At 34.4% G+C, this 24,321-nt stretch overlaps 1 protein-coding gene across 1 annotated transcript in view; it reads left to right on the top strand.

Moving 5' to 3' along the window:
* The first annotated feature begins 820 nt into the window (after nucleotides 1-820).
* TMPRSS15 (transmembrane serine protease 15) overlaps nucleotides 821-24,321 on the top strand; it is a 117,101-nt gene continuing 93,600 nt past the window's right edge. Inside the window, exons 1-6 of the mRNA XM_045088154.1 lie at nucleotides 821-965; nucleotides 3,766-3,896; nucleotides 4,168-4,235; nucleotides 12,260-12,411; nucleotides 16,627-16,662; nucleotides 23,542-23,673. Of these exons, the coding sequence (XP_044944089.1) occupies nucleotides 821-965; nucleotides 3,766-3,896; nucleotides 4,168-4,235; nucleotides 12,260-12,411; nucleotides 16,627-16,662; nucleotides 23,542-23,673 (664 nt within the window). The remainder of the gene's footprint in view (nucleotides 966-3,765; nucleotides 3,897-4,167; nucleotides 4,236-12,259; nucleotides 12,412-16,626; nucleotides 16,663-23,541; nucleotides 23,674-24,321) is intronic.

Consider the following 24,321-nt stretch of genomic DNA (forward strand, 5'->3'; position numbering starts at 1 on the left):
AGCTACTCCCATTCACTGGTCACCATACAAGGCCATAAAGAGTAGACATGTGATACTTTGTTAAAGGAGACTTTCCTTTAAGTTAAATCAATACTACCTTACATTGCATGACTTCACATGGGCGATATAATGAAGATTACAAAATCTGTAATTATTTCAGTAGGAAATACATATATGTGCATACAAATAAACATATATCCACACACACGCACACAGAGAGGAAGAGGGATGGAGGAAGGGAAGGAGGAGGAGGATGGGGGAGAGGGAGACCGAGATCTATTAATATACATGTTGGGCTTAATACATACCTGTACATAAAAGTTATTTTTAGAATGTCTATACCTACCTAGAACAGGAGAAATGCCTTAATAATGACCTGAGTCAGAGGGTAGAAGGTTGATCTGTTAGAGTCTCCTCAAATATCAAGTACATCTGCCTAATGACTAATTTGTTTGCCATGAATTTCACATTTTTCTTACCAGTTCTTGAAATGATAGCGTCATTTTTCTTTACAACGTGCATTCAATTTCATTCACTTCAACAAATGGTTCAGGTGATTAACATTTATAACTCTGGACATATCTTTACTCATTAATATCTTTTTAAAGATTAACCACCCTTTTTAAGCTATTTAACGTATAGAGACATAATGTTGCTGAAGAGACGTACACAACTCATTTATGTTGATTAGTAACACTAAGGTAGACTCATGTGGTCGCTTTATAAATCCTAAACAACTTGAGAGGTTTCAAGCTCTGGTTGGCTGAAGGCTCTATATTCTTTTCCAGTTCTTAGATTAGCACACTTTCAAAAACCAAAAATGGTGTCAAAAAGAAATAAACCTTCAAGGTACCTTTCTCTCAGCACCTATGAGGTCCTGTTTGCAGCTCTCTTTGTCTTATTGGTGGTCGTCTGTGCTGGATTATTTGCTGTGTCTTGGCTGGCAATCAAGGAATCAGAAAGAGGTAAGTCCCTTGGCTTTGGTTGATGAAGCAGTTCCCAGATGAATGTGCCCATTTTCATCTCAGTTCTCCCGCCAATATGTTTTATTCATTGCTATACTTTCATGACAGGATATCTATGTTCCATTCAGATACTTTCAGTAGTTCACTTCACAGAATATTGGAAAATTAGCTCATGTATAATTTGAAATTTAATTCAGAATTCAAGCATGAGACTAAGCTTGTAAAATGAAAAGGGTTAAGTTTTTGACTTGAACAAATAACTAAGTAGCTTTCACAGCCCCTGGATTCCTTCTGATACAATTTAAATCATAAACATAATAAAATATTGTTGACTGGTCAAGTCAATAAATAGGCAAGGTTAAAGAAAATACATTGCTTATTTCTAGAGAACAATATTTTAATGTTCTTACTAGTCCAACGATTTGAATTGCAACAATATAAGGGAGCTTGGATGTAATTGTAGACTTAGAAAGTTCTCACAATGCCTGAATAGCAATTTGTAATGAATGGAAATAGGGAAAAGTAACTCTTATTTAGAGTTAAATTATCTATACCATTAGATTTTCAATGATCTTCAAATGTATTCTTTTCTTACAACAAACTTGTGAGTTAGTTGTTATAGTTACCCTCATTTTATTTATTTACTTGTTTGTTTTTAAAGATTTATTTATTTATTTCAGAGAGAAAAAAAGAAGGATAAAGAGAGCACAAGTGGGAAGGGCAAAGGAAGAGGGAGAGAGAGAATCCCAAACAGACTCTGCTTCCTGATGAGCCCTGAGCCCTGCTTGGGGCTAATCTCATGACCATGAAATCATGACATGAGCCAAACCAAGAGTTGTACGCCTAACCAACTGTACCACTCAGGTGCTCCGAAGTTACCCTCGTTTTAGAGGTGAAGAATCAGAGGCTAATTTAAGTAAATTCTTAAATGTGCATCAGTACTTAGTTTTATAAAATAATTCCAATACAATCTCATTTAAATACTATAGCTATCTACAAGGGATGTATTTTAGGAGAAAGAAGATTTGGGGTATTTTATGCAGAGGTTCACTTAGTCTTTTAGAACAGCGGGTGCTTTACTTAAATGCTGTAAATAACCAGAAGGCTATGTAATCATTTTAAAGTCCATTGGAATCTTTGATGTTCAATGAAGGTATAAAAATGATTTTATAAGTAAAATTAAAATAAATATTTATAAATGTTAACATGATTTAATAATGAACAACTAAATACAAAAAGAGTTGAGTTAAATCTGTAATAGAGCTCCAGAAGACATAAGACATGCTACCTTCCATACACTGTGTTATTTTTTACTGATAATCATTTTAGAATTACAAAAAGGTTGCGAAAATTGTAGGGTTCTTACATAACCTTTTCCCAGCTTCCCCTAATGTCAGTATCTTATATATCCATAGTACAGTTGGCACAACCAAGAAACTAACATTGGCACAGTATTATTAACAGAACCACACATTTTAATCATGTTTTACCAGTTTTCCTACTAATGCTCTTTACCTGTTCAGGATCCAAAGCAGATTCCTATGCAGGATTTAGTTATCCTATTCCCTCAGCCTCCTCCAATGCAGGACAGTTCTTCAGTCTTTCCTTGTCTTTCATATTTAAACATGCAAATCTAAATGTAATTTTGAGTATTTAAAAACAAATAGAATGACCTAAATGATAATAGTTAATCGATTATGCAATGATAACTGTTTAGACTGAATGCCAGTTTATTGCTTAAAATATTATTTCTAATGTTCCTTCTGGACTGGGAAGTTTGACATCAATATATCACAGAGCCTGGGTTCTAAATTGTGTCAATCCTACATCCAAATTCCAAACCTGTCACTTACTAACTTTATCACCTTGGGAAATTTTCATAGGGAATCTTAGTTCCAATTTCCCCACCTGGGGAAAGAAAAAAATAACATCTTCTCATATTACAATGTGAGAATTATGTATCACTATTAATACATTTGCAAAGGGTTTCATCATTGTGACTCAGTTGAAGAGTCTCATTTTAAATTTAAATATATATCAAAAAAGATATTCTGCTAAAGGGATTACGCGAGACTTGATGGCACAACTCATCACCCACATTTATATTCAATTTGTTACCTTTTCCTTTACATTTTCTTATATTGAGTTAATACACTTTCTGCGACATTCTCAGTAACTTCTCCAATAACAATGATCACTATCTAATGGCAAAATGTTGTACATGCCAACTTTATCATTATTAGAATAAAAGAAGTAATTTCAAGTCTATGTTTCAAAGTAACACACACACTGAAACCTTCACAGCAATCCATTGTAGAAAACCAACAGTGTCCCTGGATGCTAGGTGTTCAAGAAGTATCTGAAAGCAACTACAGAACTTTTAAAACTTTTAATGGTCCATTTCTCACCATGATTCCCTGAATCAGTTCCCAAAATTGGTGAATGTTTATCCCATATCTTCCAACAGGAATCTCAGTTGTTACACACACACACACACACACATACACACACACACACACACACTGGGAAGCTTGGACTGCGTGGTAGACTTCAAAGAAAGAAAAACAAATTAGTAGGATAAAGAAGATTATTTTTAATTCTGTAAAACAACCACATAAACACACACATACACACACACACACACGCACGCACGCACCTAATAATGGAACATGAAGTCTGTAAAGAAAAATACAGGAACTACCACATCAATACACGAAGCAAGAACACTACTTCTGAGTATTAGATGGAATGTGCATATTCTCTCTTATTCATAACTCACATTTCTTATTAATTCATGTAGATGCAGTGTTTGGAGAAAGTCACAAAACCAGAGGAACATTGAAAATAACATCTGGAGCAACATACAATCCTAACTTACAAGACAAACTCTCAGCGGATTTCAAAATTCTTGCTTTTGACCTTCAGCAAATGGTAGGAGGCTGTCTTTTTCCAGCTGATTTAAAATTTCAAAGCATAGTTTCACTAACTACTTGCCAGAAGATATGTAGATCCATTTTCTTACTTTGAGAAAATTAGCAGATAAATGTAATATGCCCAGGAAGCTTAAATGTTTGAGTCCCATTCCCACAAAGGAAAAATGTCTGTAATCCAATTCTAATCAGAACAGAAAGATCAGTTGGTTTGAAGTGTTTAATAAAAGTTTGTCTTAAATATAATATGCTTTTTAAAACTTATTTTTTAGATGGATGAGATCTTTCAATCAAGTAATCTGAAAAATGAATATAAAAACTCAAGAATGTTACAATTTGAGTAAGTATAGTTCAAAAATTTTCTATTGATAAAAGAGCACAATCATAAAATAGGGACTTTTTGCTGATATTTACTAACATTTGCTAGAGAGTTCTAGGGTTAGAAGAAAAGGGAACATTTAAAATTTTCAACATTTTCCTGAGGATTTTGTGAGAAAAATGGCACAGCATAAACTTTCATATTAGTACAAATAATTACTCTGGGTAATTTATCTTATGTTAACATGTTTCTCTTTCCTGAGTAAAATCTTGCAGAGACCCATGGAGGGGGCTGGGGTTGGAGGTATGCAAGTGACGATAGAGTTTGATTTGCTCTGAACATGTGGAAGACATTCACTCATTACATTCCATTTACACTGTAAGTCATAGGAGAGAGAAGGAAATTTTAAATGATGTCATCTAGCCCTTGCTTCCCTGCTTCAGGCTGGAATGCCCACAGCCTTGTTTGGAAATTCATTATCATCCAACAAAAGAAAGAGATTCAGACAATTTAGAATGGATTCCTTCATACAAGGATATCTGATAAGAATTAGTATTCCCTTTTCAACATTGCTGTGAGCATCACTGTTACTGATTTTTTTTTTTATTTGTTTCTAACTTCAGTTGCTAGAAAATTATTTATTTCCAACCATGTCTCTTTCTTTGGCTCTCACCCACTGATCCTCTTTGTAGTTCTTAATTTTTTACAGAATAAATGAATTTCCACCTTTGTATGCTGCATCAGTTCTTCTTCCTGTACTAGAAATAGCATCCTTCTCCTCTCCATAGGTAGTCTTGTCTCCTGCCTCTCAGACTGTGTCTTGCATCTTTCACAAAGCCTTCCACCACCCACCTTTCCAACCTAAGGGACTCTTGAATTCATAACACTCCTATGCTTCCAGGGAGCTAGTTTAGATTTTTTTTTTTAATTAAAATTCTATTCTAACGAAAGTTAATGCCCTTGTAAGAGTATACTTATTTTTATATCTGTAGGACAAGTTAAAGAAAACATGTAGCACCTAACATAGTAATCAATATGTCAACAACAGGTATCAAGGGAAAGGTTTATTTATTTTCTAGAACTTTATATAAAGTGCACATACACTGAGATAGACATTAACTAGGTTCTGGAAATACAGATATCAAAGACATATTCTTTATTCTGAGGGAGCTCATAGTCTAACAAGAGAGACAAATTGACAATTATATTATGGTATGACAATTGTTACTTTATATGTTGGTACAATCACTGAGTGAGCAGATTGGGGACAAACCTTACTGGGGCTAGAGTGTCAGGTAAGAATCCCTGCAGGAGGTGACCTGGACTGGTGTTTCATGGCTTCTAAGGATGGGTTGTAAACATGTATGCAATGCATAGAAAGGGAAAAGCATATTAATTATATTTCTAGCTGTCCATGAGTAACAACCAAGATGTTGAGACATTAGGAGGGTGTGCAGTGTAAAGTCCAGGAGCCTGATGTTTAACTTTTTCTCAAATGGAAGCCATAAGGAACTCTAGGTCATTGGATAAATGCAAGGAATCTAACTACGCAGAAAGACTAATCTACCTCAGATCACAGATGACTGAGTCAGACCGCCTGGCGACAAAGATAGTGGATACCCATTCTTGACAAGAGTAGAGACATTAATGAAAGAATCCTTCCTTCTTAGCGGCCATATAGAGGAAGGAAGTTCAAGTCAAAGTCAGAGATCATGCTTAGAAAAACAGTAACAAGTCAAATGAGGATTATTTCATGAGCAGAAGAAAACTCAGGGCCTCACCATTTCTTGTCACAAAACTAATTCTATTGGTGGCGTCACAATGAAAACACCAAGAACAAAAAGATAATAAATCTCTCTCTCTCTCTCTCCTCTCTTTCTTTCTTTTCTTCTTTCTTATCTATTTATCTACCTACAACTCATCATTCTTTAATCTCATTGAATATTCATAACATCTTGGTTCCCAAGGCCAGACAGTCCTACACCCACTGACTGCCTTCATTCCTACCTATTGTACAGAGGCTTCTACTCTTGTTTTCCAGGGCTTATTATCTCTGAAAATCTCTTTCATAGGCTCAGTATCAGGACTGGAAGGATACATGTGGACTCTTAGGAAAGATTTTTGTTCGTATACTTGCTTGTTTTTGTTTATTTTGTTGTTGTTTTGTCTTTCTCAAAGGGGTATTTTTTTGGTGTTTTAAGATTTTATTATTTTTTTAAAATTTCTTTTCAGTGTAACAGTATTCATTGTTTTTGCACCACACCCAGTGCTCCATGCAATCCGTGCCCTCTCTAATACTCATCACGTGGTTCCCCCAACCTCCCACCCCCCCCACCTCTTCAAAACCTTCAGATTGCTTTTCAGAGTCCATAGTCTCTCATGGTTCACCTCCCCTTCCAATTTCCCTCAACTCCCTTCTCCTCTCCATCTCCCCTTGTCCTCCATGCTATTTGTCATGCTCCAAAAATAATTGGAACCATATGATAATTGATTCTCTTTGCTTGACTTATTTCACTCAGCATAATCTCTTCCGGTCCAGTCCATGTTGCTACAAAAGTTGGGTATTCATCCTTTCTGATGGAGGCATAATACTCCATAATGTATATGGACCACATCTTCCTTATTCAAAGGGGTATTTTTAACATATTTATTAGATACTCCGTGAGGATAAAAAGGCGCATACAAGACTTTTTTTTTTTTTTTTTTTTTTTTGCCGCGTTAAGCAATTTGTCTATTTGGGGGGGGTGTGGATCCAATTTCCCTTTTCCAGTTTTGTAGAGGATCGAGTGTGGAGCTCAGCATTAAATCATTAATTCAGATTTCTCAAAGGCTTTTGCATTTCTGAAGAAGAGGTATCCCAGGTATTTGCCTCTTATATCAGGCTCAGCCCAGTGACATCCATACAGAGCCTGGAGTCTATTGCAGAATTTATTAGGATAGTTTTGCTAATGGAATTCTTCCTATCCACATGCTTACAACAAGCTGGATAACTTTACTTTCACTAGATTGGGAAAAATTGCTGAATATAGAATTTTATACACAGTCTTGGTGGGTTATCAAAACCCCAGCATTTTCTCTGATGTTTAATAAGTACTCTTTTATTTCTCTAGATGGTAAAAGTCACTATATTGGGAACTATAAATTATTCGGGCTGAGGAATTATTTCTTTATCCTCCTTTATAGCTACCTAGAAAAGCAATGTAGTAGCTAAACCTTGATATATATTTTATAATGATTTACAAATAATTCACTTTATCATTGAAGAGATACTCATACCCGGATGTAGCTAAACTATTTTTAAATCAGAACTCTTTGGCATTGCATGCAAAGGAATTGCATGAAAATGTCTGTAAGATAAATTATAAGTCTCAGCTCTCTGGGAGACTGAGAAGAGAAGGATAGGAAAAAAAATTCAGAAGCAAGAAAGAAAGCAAGAAGCAAACAATCAGGTTTATTTAAATAATCATTTATAAAATGACATATTCAGAATAAAGTGGCAGACTCCTAATTAGCTTTACAAATTATTTTTTTAATATTTTATTTATTTATTTGACAGACAGAGATCACAAGTAGGCAGAGAGGCAGGCAGAGAGAGAGGGGAAAGCAGGCGCCCTGCTGAGCAGAGAGTCAGATACAGGGGCTTGATCCCAGGACCCAGGGATCCTGACCTGAGGTGAAGGCAGAAGCTTTAATTCGCTGAGCCACCCTGGCCCCCCTTTACAAATTATTTTAAACTCCAATTGATAAAATCAGGCAACAGAAATAAGTAAGTTCTCAACTAACTACCACGTAAACTATGAAAAATATATCAAAAATCCTTTAAAATACCTATTTTCCTTTTGGTTACTGATTTCAATTCAACTCATCCTATATTTATGGGTATATGGTCAAATTAGAGCAGTCAGAAAACTAAACTGAGTCACCAAGGTATCCTTTCTTCCTTTTAAAAACATTGCTGTATGGTGTCTAACATACCATAATGAAAAAACACTAAAAAGTTAAAAATTAAAATAAAAAAATGAAAATAAAAGCACTAACTTGATGTCAATCCCCAGATTGTATGTTAAATTGTGTGCATTTGTGTGTGTGTGTGTGTGGCCACTCTGCGAGTTTGATCTCTCCTCTGGGAACAATATGCTTTGTGGAAAGTGTTTTGGGCATTTAGCCCAAATGTTTGGGCAATTTAGCAGTTGATTCTTTTAATAAAATGCTGTTTACCCTTTGTGGCAATAAGTGATTTATTTTGCACTTTGAGCACAGATGAGTCACAAAGTTAGGAAACAAGACTTTTGTTTACTCAGCAACCCTAGAGGTTATCAATATCATTAAGAAAATAAGAGATAAGAAACATTTTGATTTATTGCACACAGGCTTTCTGTGCAATGATAGAATTTATCTGCTTTAAGAAAAAAGAAAACAGATATTCCACTGAAATAAGTACTTTGAAATGAAAATAGCCATTCTTAGGTGGTGGTGGTTATTTCCCTAAAGGAAGAATTCTCATTTACTTTAATAAATAAAATCAATCTCACAGCAGTGATCAGGATCAGTATCCAACTAATCAAATAACAGCTGTCGAGTTCTCATTAGGTAAAACACAAATATTTATTATGATTTTCCTGATTTCTACATATATGCCTCTTATCTCAGCCTTTACGGTGAATGAGAAAAGAAATTCAAAAAAATAAAACACTATGTGATATACATTAACTAACTGAAATTAAAATAAAAACAAAAGAAAGTTATTTGTAAAAATAAATAAACAAATAAAACTGTATATGGATATAGAATCTGAAACTCTTGTCCTTCCAAAGTGTAAATAATTGACTGCAATGTATAATTTGCAACCAAGAAGATACATCTTTTATTCAAAATGTTTTGTGCCTGAGAATGAACTAGTCCAGTACTTTCAAATCAGGGAAGGAAAGTTCCAGACTTGTACTTTCTCTATCAAAGATGCCTTACCTCTTTACTCCCTAACTCTAACAAAATAAAGGCAAGTGTTCAGTCAAATTAAATATGAAGAAATTACATAAAGAAATAACGGAGGGGCACCTGGGTGCCTCAGTCAGTTAAGCGGCCAATTCTATTTCAGCTCAGGTCATGATCCCAAAATCTGGGATGGAGCCTCTGTAGGGCTGAGCACACAGTGGGGAATCTCTTAAGGATTTCTCTCTCTCTCTCCCACTGTGCCTATCCCTGCTTGCACACTCATACTTTCTCTCATATAAATAAGTACATCTTAAAAAAAAAAAAAAGAGAGAGAGAGAGAGAGAGGGAAAGAAATGAGATTTTATCAGAATTTAAACTATCTGCTGTGTAACCAAGGGTAAAATTAAAATGTAGTTATGAAGATAGAGAAAGGTATTTAATCTTGGTCCATAGTAGATTTAACTGTCTGGGGGCAAAGGGTGGTTAAGGAGACATAGTTAAAGAAGAGGGAGGAAGAGAAAAGGGGAAAGTTGAGAGGGAACTAGGAGCGGGGGGAGAATGCCACAGAGGAGAACAGAGAGAGGCAGAGGGAGAAAGAGAGGAAAAGAAAAGAGAAGATTTTATCTCTCAGAATTATGGAAGGAAAAAAGACCTATCCCTTCTTCCCCCCAAAACTCAACTAGCTGTTTTCCCTATCTATTTTGGATATAAAAATCTGGTACCATTGCAAGATAAAAACCTGGACGTGCATCTAAGCAAATGTGTTGCATTGTCTTTCCTCTTGACAAATAGTTCCCATGGTGTTGATAGTGGCAGTGTTGGTGGTATGGAATAGGAACTATGTAGAAATGCACCTGGGGAAATGGAGGCTCTGGATTTCATTCCTATCACTTACAGTAATAAGCGTATAACTCTGGGCAAAGTTACCTACATTAGTCTGAGTCTCAATCTCCTTATTGCTAAAATAACATTGTTGGCCAATATCAGGTGCAAAAAATAGAGTAATCTTCCTTTCCTGGAGCTTTTCTTTAAATAAATATGGAATAAAGCCTGAAAGTTGTATGACACTTAGGATTTTTAAAACTGCAATTAGCAGAACACATGACTAAAAATGCCACAGCCAGCAAATGCTTATCATCTGACATCACAAGAAAACTGAAGGTTTCAGCAGAGGTTAATTCAATGGTACAATGACAATCATATAATCAAGAATTTAATTCCTTCTTTCACTATGCCATATTTAGCTTGTCAATCATAGCTTGTCTCATGGTCCCAAGGTGGAAATGGCAGTTCCGGCAATCATATGTAAATATGATAATGTTCAGTAAAGAAGAGTAGTCTACTATGAGCCTTCCCCAGTTAGATATGGACAAACTTTCCTGAAGTTTCTCATCATTGTCGCCTCAGATTCCATTCAAGTCTCAGTCATATACCCATGAATAAAACTGTCATTGACATAAGGAATTGTTGGAGAAATCACCTTTTCTGAGAAAATAGACGGTTATTCTCAAATAAAATTAGGGATCAGCCAGCATGGAAAAATTAGTGAAAGTGGAAAAGTAGATTAAAAAATAGTGTGTGACAACATGTATCATTATCAAAGTAATGATACATACAAAGCAAGTGGTTCTATGTATGTATGGGTAAGTTTGGGGAACCCTGAATTAAACCATTACTAAGGAACCTTCTCATTTATAAGATTTGGTTACTATGATTTAAGCAAAGTTAAACATTCTTTTTACCCTAATCTATTTAATAAAGGTGAAATGTGAAATTATTATATCAGAGTAAGCCAGTTGATTTCAGAAATGAAAAACCAGCTCTGTAGAAAGGAATCACTTCTGCTAAACTATGAACCTGGATAGTAGCATAGACTTAAAGGAGGACTATCACACCTAGAGGCAATGCCAATCTACTATGATCTTCAAGGAATGTTCTGGTCCTATATATAGTTCTGGTGGAAAAAAAAAAATATATATATACATATATTCTACACTCTACCAAGGTAGTGGTATGGAAAAATAGATAAAGAGGGTTTTTAGAATTGATGAATTCCTTGAAGAACCTCATTAACTTACAGACACCACAAGGATATGAGTGTAACTGCCAAAATTTCAGAATCAGCAAACATACAATCCACAATTTCACTGTCCCTAGTCTTCCCCTTTAGGATCCGAGTGTGCTTTGAGTAGCCCCCAGCTTTCTGAAGGGCGTACAATGAAGATCAGGATTAGTTTGTTTCCTAAGTGTTTTACCCTAAAAGAATACTGTGAGCCAAGCACTTGTGTGGCCAGGAGAGCAAAAGTCTTTCAAGTCGCCCTTTTGGGCCAAAAATTTGTTCATTTTTATGTTTCTTTAAACTGTTAACAAATCCCCAACGAAGAAAAATTTTTAAATGTATGTTACAAAACAGGGAGCAAATAAAAAGGAATATGATTTGGGCCATATAACTGAATTCTAATGTTCTGGTCAGAAATAATGTAGGCAAAATAATCCCAGCTTTTGACCATGAGACTGACTGAATAGACCCCAAATCCCAAGTGTATGTGTCTTCTTTCTTTCTATCCCTTGAAATATTTTGATATTTTATATTAAGAACAAAGAAGAAAGGATAGATATAGATTTGTTGCTCTAAGCTTGCTATCAGACCTTTATATATATATAAATTTATATATAGGAAACTTCTCTAAAATCAGTAAAACTCTCTTAGACTTCTCCTTACTTAAAAGTCACCTGTGAAAAATTACAGATATGCACTTTTCTTTCCTTAAAACAGTAAATTAAGAGTAAACATCATGATACCATGTGATTGTGTTTTACTTGGCGCAGATAACCCTGGGAAATACATGGCCTGAGGATTAGGGTTCTAATGCAGAAAACTCAAGATCCCAATTCTGGATATGTCTGTGTTCTTAGAGAAACATTTAGTCTTTCAATTTTTTTTCTTCCACCTATACAATAAAGATAATATTTGACATAACCTACCAAGTTTTACTACACGGGTGTAATAAGGTGAGAACTATAGAGATTTTAAAAGACACCTTACACGAATTAAGCACAAATCATTTGATGAAGGCTGACTTTTCCCTCTTATATCATCTTTTGCTTTGCAGAAATGGCAGCATTATAGTTATATTTGACCTTTTCTTTGCCCAGTGGGTGTCAGATGAAAATGTAAAAGAAGAACTGATTCAAGGCATTGAAGCAAATAAATCCAGCCAACTGGTCACTTTCCATATTGATTTGAACAGCATAGATATCACAGGTATCTGTGAACATTATTTGATTTCTTTGAATCATTAAGCTATGAAATTAAAATTCTAGCTATATACTAGGGAAGCAGTGGGATCGTCCTTGACTTTAGGAACATGTCTTATTGCCTGAGGTAGCACATTTACATGAGAAATGTGAAATACGGAGAAACCGTATTTGAAGGAAAGTATCAGTCAGGAAAAGTTTGTAAAATATCAAAAAAGATCGTGCAAATATTGGCATACATACATGTTTGTGGGTCTCATCACATTCTTGGTGTTTGTCAAGCACACCCTGACTTTGCAGGAACCATCCAACAGTAAGTGACTACTCATTACTTTCTGATAGACTCATGGGCATTATTAAATTACAAAGTCAAATGTCAAGTCCCTCTCTAATTAGGAACTTAAAAGAAGGATAAGGAAAAATAGAGAGGTCAAAGAGTTTGATTCATCCTGGATACTTATTAATAAAAAATAAAACTTCGTTTTTAAAATAAGTAATTTTAAAATAAGAATCAATCAAAGGGAAAGAGAGTAATCAAAAATAATAGCAGAACAATAACGTCTATCAATGCTTAGGTTGTTCTAAATTTTCCATTCTAGTTGTCCTCCATTCATTCAATTCAGTTCAACATTTACATTATGTCTTCATTTTGGTTGAAAACAATACTACTGATTTGCCAGGCCCATCATTCCTTATCTGTAAACCTTGGAGTCCAGTATGTTTTGGAATTTAGAAATTGTTGGGCTTTAGAAAATGAATCAATATATAAATACCCACATCAAATGGAATAAAGACCAACTTTTAAGCAGTTTTGTCTTTAAATATTTTATTTTATTACTATCATTTATTTATTTATTTTACTACAGAATGAGATCAGTCAGTATATGTTTGTCTTTAAAGCAAATGTATAAAAGCCATGCTGACTTTTTTTATTTGTTTTTGATTTTGTGATAGTAGATCTGAAGCTGCAGACCTCTGGTTGCTTTTCCTTACAGTATCAGTTCATCAAGCACAGTTTTCTTTTTCGTTGAGCCTCCTGTTGCATCCTGTTGCACCTGTGTAATGAGAAGGCAACCAATGCTCTTCAGAGCCTCCTCTAGTGATGACTTGGTTCCCTCTGGCACAACTGCTGGAGTAAAGACTGGAATCTTTGATTCACATGAGCTAAAAGCTACTACTCTAGGTTAGAATAGGTGCTTTACTTCTTGACATGTTTAACTTTTATGCTAATTGTATTACATGGTGTCTTTACTGTCACCCTTCCCCCCATTTTAGAGATGAGAAGACCAAAGCACAGATAACATTGATAAATAGCCTTACATCATACAGTTATTCAGAGTTTGATGGAAGATTCTGACCCAGGCGATCTAACCCCAACGTCTGTGCTCTTTTCCATTACACTCATTTGCTTGTTTTATCTCTGAACGGCCTGGATCCATACTTTCTCATTAGTCATTTTCTTTCAGAAACTTGGTTTCTTACTATCTTTAGTTGAATATGCATCAGTTTCTAGAGGTCTTTAATGGCAAATGAATTAACAGATATGCTGAAACTTATTTTCATGACTCCCTACAGTTGGGTTTTTTGGGGGTAGCCTTAAAAAATATATATTTACTCAATAAAAGCATATCCTCGAGTTAACCTAGAATAAATACCATGGGTGCAGTAAACCATATCACAACATCAACTCAAGAATATGCTCCACACTTTGAAGTTACATTTAATTTGTTGAACTATGTTAGGACATATTCATAAACATAATACCAAGCTTAATTTTAGATATATAAATTTAATATTTAGTGTCACAAGCAGCTTTTTAAATTTATTACATTTAAAATTAGATGACATGTTCATGAATACCATGGACTTTTGTATAGCTGACAGCCAAATCAGAGTAAGAAAGTAAAATATGAAAATCTTTATGAAAAAATCTTATAAATGTTATTTTGTTATCTTTTTCATCAATAATCTACTATATATTATTTATGAAGTGTCTATAGATCTTGTAGGAACAAGACAATTAAGAAATTAAGAAATACTGAAACAAACAACCTAGTTACTAGAAGAGGCTATAACTCTTCGCGTACTTATCATAAATACAGCTTTGAATAAAAACAAACTGACTGGATGAGGTTTTTCATAAGGTATGACTTGATTTCCTTTATATCTTTCATAGTTGTCATTATATCTTTAAAACTATTAAACATTTTAAAGGAAAACAGCTATTTTACCTTTTATGTGAAAAGCCGACTTCATGATTAAATAAGACTCGGTTCTCAGTAGCTATTATTATGTGCAATATTATTTTGATATCTTCCATATATTTTAGGGCAAAACCATTGATTCTAAGTTTAAAATGATGTGGTGTGCAATGTTATAGTACATGTCTTAAACATAAAATATCCTATATAACTACAATGAATAGGTATCTTTCTTAAATGAGCAAAAGAAAGCAAATATTTTGCATAGGTAAATTTTATTGAGAGAACATAGAGATTCTGGAAATCATCAAATGTATTACAATCAAATAATGATAGAAACATCCAGCATGAGTTAGGATAAAATGGGAACTCTAGAAGAACAGATGCCCTTTAATTATATTAAAACTGCACTCACTGTTTCATAATATTTTTATATTATAATACCGAACTTGAAATCAACTTTACTTTATTCCAGCCTCTTTGGGGAATTTCTCTACAGTAAGTCCTGCAACAACTTCAGGTCAGTACTTACGGCATTTTAAAAAATATAACTTGGTGATAATCAAACTGCATGACATTATAAAAGGATATTTGCAATAGCCCTAGCGGAGACATTTATTCTTCATATTAAAATATAAGAAGTTTACATTTGGTTAAGAACAATGTAATTCATAATCTTGCAGATTTTATCATGCCTAGTTACACATGCCAAAGACATACATTTCCAATCTCAATGTTCCTTTCATATTTTAAATTCTATATACATTTGTATGCATGTACAGTGTGTGTAAGCCTATGTATGTGTGTATGTGTGAGTGTGTAGCATCCTAAAATGTGGCTCAAATCCTGAAGCTTTGGAGATGAATCCATAATATTTCTAAGGTCACTAGGAATAAAGAAAGAAAAAACATTTAAAAGATAATCAAATGATGACTTCAGAACGTACTGTGTTCTTGAGAAAGGACAATCCAAAGCTTAATGTTAACTTTGTTCTGTTCCAGCATTCCATTATTCCATCTTTCTAACTACAATGGTTATTATTGCGCATGAAACTTAGAACTTCACTTTGTCTCACCAAGATCACACCACTATCAAAAGAGTTTGCTTTGGGAAATTATCAAAAATTTTCAAATTATCCTAATCTATCTCCAAGTGTAAAATTATTATGTTGCAGAAAAATAATTTAAAGTCAGGAGCCATAATATCAATCCAGGCTCTGCCAACTACCAGAAACACTGGGCACATCTTTTTATTCCTCTGAAAATCTGCTTCCCATAAAATGCAAATAATAAAATTTTTCCAAATATTACAGACTCATTCTAAATATCAAAGTTATACACAAATGTTTTCTAAAGGTATAGATTATTATAATACTATAAAGATATTAATTTTGGTACTATCTAGTATTATGAGCAATTTTATAGTATTGGAAAGATCTACATTTTTTTTTAAAGTATCTACTTGGGCCAGGTACTACATTTTACCAGCATTGCCTCATTTAATTCTCAGAATGATGCTGTAGAGATGTAATATTTTTTCCACTTAAAAAGAAATAAGTAATAAGCAACGTGCCCTGAGTCACACAGCTATTAGGTGTCAAACTTGGGATTAAAAGCAAATCCCCTGGAGTCCAAAGCCCATGGCCTAAGCATATCCCAACCTTCTATTTCAAATAACATCAGATTAACCTAGAACATTTAAGTCCAAAACCATTGAGAAATTAATGAATCCTTGTGTTTAGTTATTCATAATTGAATAACATGATCTTCTTTACTTAGAAAATAAAAGATGAGTAAAAATCTAAAAACCTCTGCTCTACAATTCTAAAAACCAATGAAAACATAAAAGATTTATTCTTAGATCCAAATACAAATGACATATCCTTAAGCTAATAGATAATCATAATTCACAGTAACTATAAAAACTCTCAGGTTAAGGATTAAATAGAGAAAATATACAATGAAGTTCTAATAATCAGTTTTAAAAGGTAATAATTGTCTTAATTCCATTTATTTTCACAGGCAAGCTAACAACCCACAGTCCTCTGTCAACTCCAGGTCAGTATTAATTTTATTTATACCTTTTAAAAAGTTTTCACTTAGGTTTTATTTTAGGCTCTTAAGAATTCTCTGCTAACACAGCAGTTAATATTACTCCTATTTTATGGATAAGAAAATTGGAGCATAAAAGATTGCAGCTTAAGCCTAAGACTTCACCAAAAGTGAGCAGCAGTATTTAAGGCTAATGCCTGGATTAGCTGACCTCACTCAGTCCACTGTTAGAACCCTGGTTATTATCTGTTGCTAAGAATGCCACCAATAGGATCAAAATGTTTGCCAGAAGAGATGTAGGTTTCATCAGATATGAAGTTTTTTTTTCTTTTTCTTTGATTATTCTGTCTGCATACAAGGTAGGAAAGCTTGCTGACTCAACTCAATATGCCTTGCTAACCCAGCACCAAAATAGCCTTGAATTCACTCAAGCAACAAGTTCTCATAAAGTAGCTACTTTGTGCTAACTTCCAGACATATCTTTCATGTGTCAGTTTCTCTGGATTCCTAGTAGTTGTTTACTGTGCTTCTGTCTATCTGCTTGTCAACTAAATGGCCTTTTCTGGCCCTAATTTAGTCTTCATATTGAATGACCTGGGTGTGTTCCTCACTTCTTCAGATAAACTCCACAAAGTTAATATTGTATAGATCTTCAGCTCCTAAATTAACATTGCCATTTTTATGTTATTAGAATCCATACAAAATGTTATACGTGTACAAGTTTTACATTTACAAAACTATAAATGCCCTTCTGTGTAAGACTTAATAATTCCGGTGTTTGAAAATCAAAGGGATATGTAAATCATTAACCAAAATCCTTTATGAACCAATCCATCACACCTCCAAATCCAGAGACTGTTAAGGTAGGAAGAGGCTGCTTGGAGTTGTGTTTGGGTGTTACTCATATAGTAACCCAGTATACTAAAAATTAAAACTGTTCTTGATCCCAAAGTCTCCTCTCCAATGTGGAAAATTACTTTACAGCGTTTAAAACCACCTTACAACATACTTCAGAAAAAAAAAAAAAGTTTTGAGGATTGATAATGGCTAATTCCCTCAGTCTAAAAATAAGCTGAAAAAAATAATTGGAGCATATTTTGAGAAGTATCTTTCTCAAACTTTGAAAGTCAGCAACCAATATCCAAATTAGTGTCTATTTTTAATTGTCTATTGATTCATTGAGTGATTCACAGGAACCACAGTACTGAAGACATCTCAGGTGTATACAGTGTCCTAAGAGAAATACACAGAATGATTGGTCGGGGCTGGGGGTGGGTGGGGCAGGGAGGGACAGGAATCAGCATTAAAGCAAGAAAGTCTTCGTTTCTTAAACACTTACTTAAAAAGTAAGTGTTCCTCCCTTACTATCCTGAGGATGAACTTGTCAAAAATGGAAGGAAGTGGATGAACTTTATGCCAGTTTCCTCTGGCCAAAGGAGATATTGAATGGGGGTCAAAGAGCATGAGAGTTAGTTCACCCATACTTTGCGCTCATGGGAGGTGAAGCCAAAATCTCCTTTCCTACGTGTGAGCTACAGGGGTGGGATCAGTCCAGAGTCAGCCCGATTCACACTGTAAGCATTTGATATGTAAACTGAAAATCAAAACAGAACATTCAGTACTCTATCCTTGAAAAGGCATAGGCAAATCCATCGTTAACTAATTGCACCGATTACTTTATATGTGGTGTTTGGCAAGCTATTTCCTCTTTTTTAACTTTAGATTAAATTATAGATTTTAGGGAATGATCATGAGAATTAAAAGAGAGATAATAGAGAGACAATAATAGAGAGAATTAAAAGGGAGATAATCTTATTGTCTGAATTCGTGACTGGCACAAAGTTAGATTCCTTCTTTCTTCTCCCTTCTGACTTGAGGGGGGGGGAAGCATTTGAATGCTGCTTTTTTTTTTTTTTTTTAAGAAATATTTAAAGTCAATCAGAGAAAGACAATCATCATCTTATCTCTCTAATATGAAGAATTTGAGAGGCAGGACAAGAGGTCGTGGGGGCAAGGGAGGGATAAAATGAAACAAGATTGGATCAGGAGGAAAACAAACCATAAGAGACTTTAATCTCACTAAACAAACTGAGGGTTGTTGCGGGGTCAGGAGGAGGGATAGGTTGGCTGGGTTATGGACATTGGGGAGGGTATGAGCTACGGTGAGAGCTGTGAAATGTATAAGCCTGATGATTCACCAACCTGTACCCCTGGGGCAAATAATATATGTTAATTAAAAAAAAACAAATATTTAAAAAATAAGACTAGGGTTAAAACAAGATAATTGTATTTGGTAATGCTTATTTAAATCTGATCATTCCTTTCACCAAAAACACTCCTTTTATTGGAGACTATTGAATTACCTTAATCAAACTTCAAAGAATTATAATAAGGTAAGGAAATGGCAACATCTCGTGTTTCCTCTTACTGGATCCATGAGCCCCCAGTCATCCTTCCCACTTTTTCCTCTCCTACAGCGAGATACTATAGATTTACAGAGGGGAACAAGGCAATTAAACTTGAAAACCACAGTTTCCAAGCAGTAACTTATTATGAATATGCCTTTCAGGGATGTTAAGTTTATTTTCATCTATATGCCTGGAAGACAGGGTTTGAGAAAAATCAACAAATGCACGCATCATATACCTGGCATTAGTACTATTATAAATTCTGCCAAAGAGAATTTTTGTATGATAGCAGGTACAAAGTCCATGAGGATTATGTTCTATTGTTCAACTGTCTTTGCTACCAATTACTGTAAAGTTTTATTAACCCGTTTGGAACACTAGAGGAGGGAGATGGGAACCAGGGTCGAATTACGCTGATTGATTTCTGGGCTGCTACAGAGTGCCAAGAGGGGCTGTTTTGGGCAATCATTCAAATGCTTGAAGGATTTCTAGAATATAGCTTGTTCCAGTCTTTTGTTGCTTCCTATGCAGGCAGTGATTGTAGAAAAACAAAAGTTTCACTATTGTGGGCTTTCTCGATTTCATACAAAATGCAATCTTGCTCCAATATTACTATGTGGGGGGGGGGGCTTGGGGATTGAAGAAAAAGAAGTGGCTGATTGAGTGAAGAACATGAAATTGGGTCAAGAGAAGCTAAGGTAGAATTATACTCTTCAGCTGAATTGCCCAAGGACTAAGACACATGGACTTGATCCAACACCAAATATAACTTTATTTTTCTTTCTCTCCATTGGAGAGAACAGCATGTATGTTGCTAAGCACACTCCTCTACTTGAGAATATCCCTATGTCCATGGCTTCTGAACTGTTCAAGTATCTTTCCACTGTAATTGCATTTGGATTGGCCAGCCAACTAAAAAAAAAAAAGATGAAATTAGTTATATCAAAGTTGTTAAGAATTTCTGTAAGGCGATATTTATTTTTCCAATATAGTGTAGAGAAATTAACTTCATCTCTAAAGGCTGGTATTCATGGGTTGAGACTCCATGCTCACCGGCTAAGCGTTATAAGGATTTGTGGCTGAATGTTATCTCAAACAATTTTGTCCACCCAGCATTCTATTTCCCATTTGAGTAATAGGAAAAATAAAAATGTAAGATTTCTAAAACATGATTTGCAAATTATTATCTTGTAGGCAATGCTCTTCGTAATTGGTCTGGAAGGGGGGGAAAAAAAAGATAGATTTCTGTCTTTTTCTCCTCTCCAATGCAGTGCACAGGGCCTGCACAAAGCAAACACAGGTGCTTCCTCTCTGCAAATCACTGAAAATTGTTGTGACTTTGGGTCATTCTGGAGCAATCACCTTGAGTTTATACTGAATCATTTATGGTACAAATAAAATTGGACAATAAAAACCTTGCATTTGCAGAATCCCAAATAATAGTAGTTTCCACAAAATGCCAAAGAATTAATTTCCCAAAGATAAAATACTGGATAGATAAGATAGAAAAATACATGCACAACTTTTCCCCACCACTCAAGATAATGTAATTAATATTCAGGCAATTTGTTCAGCTTCTGATAAACAAAATCAATTATTATGTTGTCTGTGTGCATTTCTTTAAATACAATTACTTAACACCTTTCCTAGAAATTCTCTATTGAGAAGTACAGTACAGACTTCTTAGTGAAGGAGAAATACCAGAGCAAGAATTAAGGAGTGAAATGGCAAAGAAAATAATATACAAGTTGAAGAACTCTAGCTTTAAGAATGGAAGGCCATTGTTAAAAAGCAGCATCTGGCTAGTTTCTGTAACAAGTAATGTTTCAAATGAATGCTTTTGTTGGAAATTGTTATCATATATTATGTAATGAGATGAAAGGAAGACAGAAGACAAGGTAAAAACACAATCTGATAAAATCCCCAGAAGAACTGTGCTAATGAAACAATTATATTTTCCATATTGCTTTCAATATGAAAAACTCTTTCTTCACGGACTAAGGCAGCTGAAAACTGTTTAGGAAACAGAGTCTGGAAAAATAGAGTACAACCCAAAGTGGAGTACTTCATATTTCTATCTTTGTTTCCAAATACTTCCAATTAGAGTCATTTTCTAAATCCCACCAGGGGTTCCTCTTACAATTACCATCATGATTAATTACCATGAATTAATTCAACTAGCCACCCCAAAAGTGTAAGTATCATTCTTAGCATCCCCCTTCCACTCCTTTTAGTCAGGGACACATCTGGTCACTAAAACTCATCTATTCTACTCATAAAATAGCAATTTAGTCCATGCCCCATCTCCTCTACTAGGGTGAAGTTCCAACCCTTATCCACTAATAAGAGCCAGTCAGAGTTCCAATCGTTACCACTTTCACTTTGACCAAAAAAACAACTCCTTAGCTTGTCTCCTTATTCTACATGATTCTCCGCTTGGTCCCAGAGTTGTGTTAACAAAACATGGACTGATCATACCACACACAGATAAAAACTTTCAATGCCATCACCTACAGAAAGAATATTTCTCACATTTTACAAAAATAATAATAATAAAAAAAGTTTCCTACACTTGAAACCAAACTCCCTTCCTGCCACGGTCTTTGCAAACATCCTACCATCCAGATAGGTTATACTCATCTGTTCTCTGTACATCGTTGTGGTCTTGTCATGTGCATTGCATACATCTCTCTTCCTGGTATATTTCTAACCATCCTTCAAAACATAGTAGGAAGACGTTTTCAATTTCTGCCTCAGAAGAAGGCTTCTTGACTAATTCTTGGTGTTCCTATAGCACTTTTTTATACCTCTTTAAAAAAAAAAATGGTTAATGAACCAGACTTTCACTAAACTCCAAGCTTCATGAAAATAGAAGCTCTGTTATTCACCCTTTTATCTCCATTCCTCAAAAGTGTTTGATACAAGTAAATGGATAATAAACACTTGTGGAGTGGATGAATGGTCATTAATGAGATCAAAAGATCCCACTGGGTACCAAGTGCAAGTGTGGTTTTGGAGGTTCAATCTGCAGAGTTCAGTAAACCACGGACAGATGGGTGACCATCCTGAAGCACAGTTCCCGTGAGAAATGGTAGGACAGACAAAATTATACATCTTTCTGACTATAACCCCAAATCTCTTCTTTTAAATGCTGAATATGTAGAATTTTATTAACTGTTGTTAAAATGAGATATAGATTTTCTAGAATAATACTCTTTGTTATTTATTTAGCAAGCATTTATGGAATACTATCAACACTATGTCTTTAACAGATTAGGAACTCAATGATTAAGGACTCTCGATAAGTATCTCATCTATATCAACAGCTATAATATGCTTTAGGTTTATTCAATACCAGTTTTATCACTCTTTTTTATAATCTTAAAATTGGGGTAGTTTGTCCTTTAGGAATGACTCTGATCTTTATCATGTCCTATTTCAGACATTAGGTGATCCATGAATTTCCCAGTGGTTTATATCCATTTTAATTAGAGCCAATTATAAAAATCTAATTTAGTTGAATATATGCCCATCAACCCTGTCCATAAAGGTTCCTAATTAGGTATTACCTTGGTAGATTAATTGACACAAGCACTTTTATCTTCCAAATTAATTTCATGGAATACAAGGAGAAATTTCAGAATCAAATATATTTTTAAAACCCAGCAGATGGCAGTGCAGTGCAGAATATGACATTTTTAAGACTCACAGTTAAATTCTCCAAGTTAATTTCTAGAAGTAAAATGTGTTTCTTGGTGCATTTCTATATGTAGGCATGTAGAAGAGCAGGTGACAAGGCAGACTGAGAACAGCAAATTGATCCGATTATGGTCAGAGTATGGCATAGAATTCTCCAGGGGAATGTCTGCATCTTTCCCACGAAGAATCTCTGACCCAAGAAGCAAAGAAATATTGAGTGGAAATAGCGATTGGGTTTCTCCACTGCTCAATGTAGCCAGGCAGTGGGAATTTTAAGTGTTTTATTCTGTTATAAAATGCTTTTGCTGACAAATTTTGCTCTGCAGAATGCAAACTTTGACTTCAGCCCCCATATTTTCAAATAATAAGTTTATAAGTAAAGGAAGTGGTTACTAGATACTCCAGATAATATAAAAATCATTCCAATAAATTCCCCCACTAAACACATATAAACAGTTCTAGGAGGTGTAAACATTAGGAGCTAAATGTCCAATCAGTAGTATTCATTTATTAAGGTTAAAACCAACAAGCTAAACATTTATATTTAACATCGATGAAGAAATACATATCTTCTTTTCAAAATTTAATATTCTAAACATTTACAAATGACTAACTGAAATAAACGTTTACATTGGAAACCGAAATATATGCTTATGAGTAAAGATTTAAATGATGAAAAATACATAATAAATATCGAAACATTGTACATATGTTTGGAAATTAAATTTACTATGCAAAAAACTTATAAAATCAATCTTTTTTTAATTTTATTTTAAAGGAAATGTCTCCATAGTATGTCCACCTGGTTCTAGTCCTTGTGCTGATGCTCTGAAGTGTGTAGCAATTGATTTATTTTGTGATGGAGAATTAAACTGTCCAGATGGTTCTGATGAAGACAATAACACTTGTGGTAAGTAAGGCCGTCCACATTTTCTCTCACCACTGCCTTTTCATCCTTGCTCCCTGTCTACACACACACACACACACACACACGTACACATCTCTGAGATAACAGAAACTACTGGAGAATGAGATATTCCAATACTCATGATTATAATTTAATATGGAACCTAATAAATAATTGCATTAATGTTTTCTTAAACTATATTATGCAATATTAAATATTAATTAAGTGAAATTCTATTTGATGACTATGGAAGGAATGCTGTGATTAATGTCAGTCATAAGTAAGGGAAGAGAATGTCATTGTTTTTCATCCTTTATTAAACTACTCCGAACTATTATGAATTTGAATGCTCGTTCATGTTTTTTCACTATTGTACCATAATATTAATCCTTCTCTTTTTGGCCATTTCAATGGTCCCTCTCTCAGTAATTGCCACCCCTTAATTTTGATTGTTCCTTTTGTTTGCCTTTTGATGTAGAAATAACAAATAGACAAAAAAAAGGTGCTGGAGTTATAGTTCTGTGAATAATAGAAATCAGTTATAAATAAGTTCCTGTCTTAGGAATAAAATATTCATGATTTGCAAATTTTGCCATCTGTTTAAGTGTTAATTTTATTATTATTATCAACTATTGTTGTTATTATTATTTC

The sequence above is a fragment of the Mustela putorius genome, unplaced genomic scaffold (genome assembly GCF_011764305.1).
Source record: "Mustela putorius furo isolate JIRA1106 unplaced genomic scaffold, ASM1176430v1.1 tig00003834_pilon_pilon_pilon, whole genome shotgun sequence".
In the NCBI taxonomy this organism is placed as follows: domain Eukaryota; kingdom Metazoa; phylum Chordata; class Mammalia; order Carnivora; family Mustelidae; genus Mustela; species Mustela putorius.